The sequence below is a fragment of the Osmerus eperlanus genome, chromosome 22 (genome assembly GCF_963692335.1).
Source record: "Osmerus eperlanus chromosome 22, fOsmEpe2.1, whole genome shotgun sequence".
Taxonomy (NCBI): domain Eukaryota; kingdom Metazoa; phylum Chordata; class Actinopteri; order Osmeriformes; family Osmeridae; genus Osmerus; species Osmerus eperlanus.
In genome coordinates, this window is record NC_085039.1 from 13,253,129 (window position 1) to 13,261,116 (window position 7,988).

Here is a 7,988-nt window from a genome sequence, read left to right on the forward strand (position 1 = left end):
GTGTGTGTGTGTGTGTGTTACTGGGGTCTGCAGCAGGGCCACAGGCCAGGGTCCAACTCCTGGAGATCCCAGCAGGAAGCGCAGCAGGTTTAGCAGTAACAGCAGAATCTGCAAACAGCTGAGATTAGCTTTGCATCATCAACACAAGTAGAGCAGACATTTAGCTTGTAGCTTAGCATAATCAATACAAGAAGAGCAGAGACTTAGCTTGTAGCTTAGCATAGTTACTAGAGTCAGGGGGGCAAGGCCTCTCTCCAGCAGCGTCTGCACGGCGAAGCGCTCGTTGTCCAGGACAGAGACAGGACGCTTCTGAGCATGCTCCAAACAGCGCCTGGAGCACAAGGGTTACGTCAGAGAGTAGAGTAGAACAGAGTTAAGAGGAGTAGAGCAGAGCAGAGTAGAGCAGAACAAAGTAAGAAGCAGGAAACAGGAAGTCTCACATCACGGTCTCCAGAGTGGGGGTCTTAGTGACCCTGAACAGTTGTGGTTGGAGGAGACGCTGTGGGCGGGGCCTGTGGCTGCCCAATGGGGAGAGGGGAGAGGAGGCGTGGATGAAGACGTCGCTACGTGATAGGACCACATGTTCCTCCTCCTGTAATGATGGAGACCATTAAGCAGGGCAGAGCTTTGTCTAGGACTAGGGTTGGGATTGGTTGCCATGACAACTGTTACCTGGATACCACGGAGTTCCGTGGGGGCGGGAAGGCCAGGTCTCAGGGCGATGATGTCACCCTCTACCAGGAGACTGACAGGTAGGTTGACCAATTGGCCGTCTCTGTACACCCACTGCAGCGACACAGCCTGGGAGGGCGGGGTCAGCAGATTGCAGTAGCCTTGAGACCAATCAGGGACAGGCTGGCTCAGAAGCTCTATCAATCACAACAGGTCATTGCTTGTAACTCTGCTCACATCCAAACTACGAGCACAACTCTTCATTCAAACTGGTCAGATTGTTCCTTACTGACTGGCTCTGACTGGTACTGACAGTGCCTTGTACATACAGTAGGATGATTTATTACCCTCTATAGTGATTATTATGGTCTGTATTCTTCTGGGGATTTCCTCTCCTCTGAGACTCTGTTGTGCAGCCATGGCAATGGTTCCGACCAATAGGAGGAGCCACAGAGCAAAGCAGCCTATCAGAGCAGATCCATCACTGCAAGAAAAGCTAGTGTTAGAGGACATCATGTGAGTGTGTGTGTGTGTCTGTGTGTGAGTAAGTACCTGTGCTTCAGCAGAGTGTGTGTGAGAGAGTACCTGTGCTGCAGCAGAGTGTGTGTGTGAGAGTACCTGTGCTGCAGCAGAGTGTGTGTGTGAGAGAGAGTACCTGTGCTGCAGCAGAGTGTGTGTGAGAGAGTACCTGTGCTGCAGCAGAGTGTGTGTGAGAGAGTACCTGTGCTGCAGCAGAGTGTGTGTGAGAGAGTACCTGTGCTGCAGCAGAGTGTGTGTGTGAGAGAGAGTACCTGTGCTGCAGCAGAGTGTGAGAGAGTACCTGTGCTGCAGCAGAGTGTGTGTGTGTGTGAGAGAGTACCTGTGCTGCAGCAGGGTGTGTGTGAGAGAGTACCTGTGCTGCAGCAGAGTGTGTGTGAGAGAGTACCTGTGCTGCAGCAGAGTGTGTGTGAGAGAGTACCTGTGCTGCAGCAGAGTGTGTGTGTGAGAGTACCTGTGCTGCAGCAGAGTGTGTGTGAGAGAGTACCTGTGCTGCAGCAGAGTGTGTGTGAGAGAGTACCTGTGCTGCAGCAGTGTGTGTGTGAGAGAGAGTACCTGTGCTGCAGCAGAGTGTGTGTGAGAGAGTACCTGTGCTGCAGCAGAGTGTGTGTGAGAGAGTACCTGTGCTGCAGCAGCAGAGTGTGTGTGAGAGAGAGTACCTGTGCTGCAGCAGAGTGTGTGTGTGAGAGTACCTGTGCTGCAGCAGAGTGTGTGTGAGAGAGTACCTGTGCTGCAGCAGAGTGTGTGTGAGAGAGTACCTGTGCTGCAGCAGAGTGTGTGTGAGAGAGTACCTGTGCTGCAGCAGAGTGTGTGTGAGAGAGTACCTGTGCTGCAGCACAGTGTGTGTGAGAGAGTACCTGTGCTGCAGCACAGTGTGTGTGAGAGAGTACCTGTGCTGCAGCACAGTGTGTGTGAGAGAGTACCTGTGCTGCAGCACAGTGTGTGTGAGAGAGTACCTGTGCTGCAGCAGAGTGTGTGTGACCAGCAGCACGGCAGCAGAGAAAAGAGTGAGCAGAGCTGCAGGCCAGTGGAGAGAAGACCAGCGCACCGACACCTGCAGGAAACACTGGAGGACACATGGAGGGTCAGGGTGTGTGTGTGCAGAGTGGAGGTGTGTGTGTGTGTGTGGGTGTGTACCTGTACAGTAGGCTCCACTCCCAGCAGCAGAGAGATCAGCTGACTATGGAGTTTCTTCAAAGCCTCCACAGACGAGAGACCAGGAGAACACACACCCTCACTCTGCTCACACACACACACCATACACACAACACACACTCATACACACACACACACACACACACATACACAAAACCATACACACACACACACCATACACACACACCATACACACACACAAACACAAACACACACACATACCATATACACTCCACACATGCATACCATACACACACATACACACAAGCACATTCACACACATACACACACGTACACAAATATATATAGGTCGACCAGGAGGAAGTACGTCAATCATGGGATTGTTTTCATAATGAACCTTGATGAAAATAACGAGGAAGATATAGGAAAAAACACACTCACCATCTCACAACCTTCTCTTCTCCCCTTTCCTCACCTCTCTCCTCTCCTCTCTTCTCTCTCCTCTCTCCTCTTCTCTCCTCTCTCCTCTTCTCTCCTCTCTTCTCGTCTCTTCTCTCCTATCTTCTCTCTCTTCTGTTCTCCTCTCTCCTCTCTTCTCTTTTCTCTCTCCTCTTCTCTCCTATCTTCTCTCTTCTCTTCTCTCCTCTCTCCTATTCTCTCCTCTCTTCTCTTCTACTTCCCTGCTCCTCACTACATTCAGGTAATTTTCTGTGTGTCATTGTGTGTGTGTGAGTGTGTGAGAGGAGAACTGTCAGTTCCAAATGTTTGCTGCTCTGTGCCTGTCAAACACAGAACTATTTTCTCTCTCTCTCCCCGTTTCTGTCTCTCTCTCCAATTCAATATGCTTTATTGGCATGAATGTTCAGGTTAAACAATGTTGCCAAAGCAGACCACAGTAAAGGTACAACATATGTAATTATAACCGTATCATCACATACAAAAACGCACACACAAACAAGCACGCAACACAACAAAACAGACACACAAACAAGCACACAACACAACAAAACACCCACAAACAAGCACGCAACACAACAAAACCCCCACACACACACACGCATCTTCCGATCTGCTCTCAGACTCTCTCACACACATGTGGAACGCAAGGTGTGCAGTCTAATGAACACAGCTGTAATTAATGGTTAGATCAGAAAACTGACAAAGGTTGTGTGTGTGTACATAGCTGTGTGTTCAGTGTGTGCATGTTCAGTGATTGTGTGTCCAGTGTGTGTGTGTGTGTCCAGTGTGTTTGTGTGTGACCGGTGTGTTATTTTCTCACTATGATGACAGTATGTAAGGCCACATTAATCTGATGTGTCAACATCAGCTGACACCTCTTTCTCTCTCCCCTCTCCCTCCCCTCTCATTCCCCTCTCTCTCTCGCTTTCCCCTTTCTCTCTCCCCTCTCCCTTCTCTCTCTCCCCTCTCCCTCTCTTTTTCCCCTCTCTCTTTCCCCTCTCTCCCTCCCCTCTCACTCCCCTCTCTCTCTCTCTTTCCCCTTTCTCTCTCCCCTCTATCTCCCCTCTCTCTCCCTTCTCTCTCTCCCCTCTCCCTCTCTTTTTCCCCTCTCTCTTTCCCCTCTCTCCCTCCCCTCTCACTCCCCCTCTCTCTCTCTTTCCCCTTTCTCTCTCCCCTCTATCTCCCCTCTCTCTCCCTTCTCTCTCTCCCCTCTCCCTCACTTTTTCCCCTCTCTCTTTCCCCTCTCTCTCTCCCCTCTCTCTCTCCCTTCTCTCTCTCCCTTCTCTCTCTCCCCTCTACCTCTCTCCCCTCTCTCTCTCTCCCCTCTCCCGTTCTCCCCTCTCTCTCTCTCTCTCTCTCTCTCTCTCTCTCTCTCTCTCTCTCTCTCTCTCTCTCTACTGTCTCTCTCCTCCTTCTCCTCCCACTGCTCTTTTCTCTCCTCCTTCTCCTCCCACTGCTCTTTCCTCTTGCTCCTCTTTTTGCTCTCTCTTCTACTTTTCTCTCTCCTCCCCCTGCTCTCCGTCTCCTTGTTGTACCCTCCTCTCTCTCCTTCCTATACTACACATGGCTGTACTTTTCAGGCGGGTAACAGGCTATGAACGGACAAGGTGAACTAGCTGAAAGCAACACTAAAATATAGCATCTATACTCACCAAATCACTGAAGGTCAACGTGTTTACGAAGACATCATGTTAAGTAGCACGTCCTAAAGCAAGGATACACAATATACATTTGACATGCTATCGATGTGTCCCAAAATGTGAGCTCTGGATATTGATACCTGTATTTACAAAAAGTAACTTCAATATATTCAGCTGTTTAATGCAGGTGTTTGATCTGTTATGAGAATGAATGCAAGTCCAGACATGACCATCTCTCAGTAGCCCTGCTACCCTCCACCTCAGCATGACCCTGCTACCCTCCCACCTCAGCATGACCCTGCTACCCTCCCACCTCAGCATGACCCTGCTACCCTCCCACCTCAGCATGACCCTGCTACCCTCCCACCTCAGCATGACCCTGCTACCCTCCCACCTCAGCATGACCCTGGCTACCCTCCCACCTCAGCATGACCCTGCTACCCTCCCACCTCAGCATGACCCTGCTACCCTCCCACCTCAGCATGACCCTGCTACCCTCCCACCTCAGCATGACCCTGCTACCCTCCCACCTCAGCATGACCCTGCTACCCTCCCACCTCAGCATGACCCTGCTACCCTCCCACCTCAGCATGACCCTATATATGTGGATCACACCTTCAACCTTTCTTTGTGTGTGTATGGCGTGTGTGAGTGTGTGTATGAGTGTGTACTGTGTGAGTGTGTGTATGAGTGTGTACTGTGTGAGTGTGTGTATGAGTGTGTACTGTGTGAGTGTGTGTATGAGTGTGTACTGTGTGAGTGTGTGTATGAGTGTGTACTGTGTGAGTGTGTGTGTGTGTGTATGGCGTGTGTGAATGTGTGTATGAGTGTTTACTGTGTGAGTGTGTACTGTGTGAGTGTGTGTATGAGTGTGTACTGTGTGAGTGTGTGTATGAGTGTGTACTGTGTGAGTGTGTGTATGAGTGTGTACTGTGTGAGTGTGTATATGAGTGTGTACTGTGTGAGTGTGTACTGTGTGAGTGTGTGTATGAGTGTGTACTGTGTGAGTGTGTGTGAGTGTGTGTATGAGTGTGTACTGTGTGAGTGTGTGTATGGTGTGTGTGTATGGTGTGTGTGAGTGTGTGTATGAGTATGTACTGTGTGAGTGTGTGTATGAGTGTGTACTGTGTGAGTGTGTGTATGAGTGTGTACTGTGTGAGTGTGTACTGTGTGAGTGTGTGTATGAGTGTGTACTGTGTGAGTGTGTGTATGAGTGTGTACTGTGTGAGTGTGTGTATGAGTGTGTACTGTGTGAGTGTGTACTGTGTGAGTGTGTGTATGAGTGTGTACTGTTTGAGTGTGTGTATGGTGTGTGTGTGTGTATGGTGTGTGTGAGTGTGTGTATGAGTATGTACTGTGTGAGTGTGTGTATGAGTGTGTACTGTGTGAGTGTGTGTATGGTGTGTGTGTGTGTGTAGGTGTGTGTGAGTGTGTGTATGAGTGTGTACTGTGTGAGTGTGTGTATGGTGTGTGTGAGTGTGTGTATGAGTATGTACTGTGTGAGTGTGTGTGTTGAAGTCACGGTGGCTTGTCCTCTGTGTGAGTACAGACCTGCACTTCATGCCCGGTGACACCATCGACCTGCTCCACCGCTGACTCCAGGCAGTACAGGACAGGCATGCTAACAGGTCAGGGGGTCAAAGACGGTGAGAAGGATACAGCGAACCCCAACCCTTGAAGGAAATGTATACATTTTAAAGTTAAACGCATCAATCTGGTGCACTTTGAGAGCAAAATTAAGATTAAGCTTGCTTTCTGACGGGCATTTCGTTCTGCAGTTCGGCAGTGTTCACTTTAGTTCGGTTCAGTTGTCGACGGACTGCTCAGTGTTGGAGACTTTGAAAAAAAACTCTCCCCACTCTGCCTCTGATTGGCTGTGAGGTTTAGGCATTAGGAGTGACGATTGGTTCGTTAGTTAGTTGTAAAGTTGCGAAGCACGGGTAAAATGCTGTGTTGGCCACGGCCATGACCCCCTCCCCAAAAAAAATATTTTCTCATTGGATCTGCACAAATCATGTAGGTTACCCATTTCGGTTTCAAAAAGGTGAGTTTCACCTACAGGTGAGGAGTTTGCATGCCTGTGATTCACAGTAACCGAGTGGGACCAGTCTGTCCAACTGCTGTCCACCAAGACCTGTCAGTCACTCCTGGTCCCTGCCCCCTGTGCTCCTACTGGTCGACACATCTGTCAATCACTCCTGGTCCCTCCCCCTGTGCTCCTACTGGTCGACACACCTGTCAATCAAAATCCAGATCAGTGACAGTCAAGTTCTTCATGAAGAGGAAAGAGGAGAGAGATAATGGCCGGGTTTCCCAGATTCTTTAAGAAGCTCTTAACGCTAAGAGCTTGAACGTTCCTAAGAAGCTCTTAGCGTTAAGAGCTTCTTAACGAATCTGGGAAACCCGGCCACTGTTGATACATGACATCTAGGTGTGAGTCTTATTGTGTCACCGTCTGTGTCAATAAAGAGAAACGCTTCCTTGATCCAAATATTCTTAACTTTATTGATAAAAACACGTGAACAAACACAAACAATGAGTATTAACTAAGACTGGAGGAATTATGTCAAAGCACACTAATAATCTATCAGATGAACACAACTATTCATTACGGTAAAGTGTGTAGTATATAGTGTGCAGTGTGTAGTGTAGTATATAGTGTGCGGTGTGTAGTGTAGTATATAGTGTGCGGTGTGTAGTGTAATATATAGTGTGCAGTGTGTAGTGTAATATATAGTGTGTAGTGTGTAGTGTAGTAGTGTCGTGTATAGACTCAGGCAAAGTATGCATAGAGGAAGATGTTGATGCAGATGAGGAGGAGGGCGTTGGCACAGCAGAACCTGGACCAGAACACACTCTCCCTCACGCTAGGAACTCTGGGAGATGGAGTTTCTTCCTCCTGGCTGGACACACACAGACCCACCGCACGGCCACAAGTCACCCTGCGAACCGCCTCCGAACCTGACAGGAGATGACAGGAGGACAATCGGAGTGAGAGAGGAGAGGAGGGGAGAGGAAAGAGGGGAAGGGAGGGGAGGGGAGGGGAGAGAGCAGAGCAGAGGAGAGGAGAGGAGGGGAGAGCAGAGCAGAGCAGAGGAGGAGAGGAGACGAGAGAAGAAGAGAGGAGAGGAGGGGAGAGGAAAGAGGGGAAGGGAGGGGAGGGGAGGGGAGAGAGCAGAGGAGGGGAGGGGAGTCGAGGGGAGGGGAGGGGAGGGGAGGGGAGGGGAGGGGAGGGGAGAGCAGAGCAGAGCAGAGGAGGAGACGAGAGGAGAAGAGAAGAGAAGAGAAGAGAAGAGAGGAGAGGAGAGGAGGGGAGGGGAGAGCAGAGGAGAGGAGAGCAGAGGAGGAGACGAGAGGAGAAGAGAAGAGAAGAGAAGAGAGGAGAGGAGAGGAGGGGAGGGGAGAGAGCAGAGGAGAGGAGGGGAGGGGAGGGGAGGGGAGGGGAGAGCAGAGCAGAGCAGAGCAGAGGAGGAGACGAGAGAAGAGAAGAGAAGAGAAGAGAAGAGAGGAGAGGAGAGGAGAGGAGGGGAGGGGAGGGGAGAGCAGAGGAGAGCAGAGGAGGGG

The 7,988-nt window shown here is 50.3% G+C and overlaps 1 protein-coding gene across 4 annotated transcripts in view; it reads right to left on the reverse strand.

Annotated features, from left to right (window-relative positions):
• Positions 1 to 7,043: 7,043 nt before the first annotated feature.
• The window catches only part of slc5a10 (solute carrier family 5 member 10), a 35,224-nt gene continuing 34,279 nt past the window's right edge, over positions 7,044 to 7,988 (reverse strand). For all 4 annotated transcript variants that reach the window (XM_062448549.1, XM_062448548.1, XM_062448550.1 and 1 more), the window contains one exon: positions 7,044 to 7,385. In XM_062448549.1, coding sequence (XP_062304533.1) covers positions 7,198 to 7,385 — 188 coding nt within the window. In that variant the 3' untranslated portion in view covers positions 7,044 to 7,197. The remainder of the gene's footprint in view (positions 7,386 to 7,988) is intronic.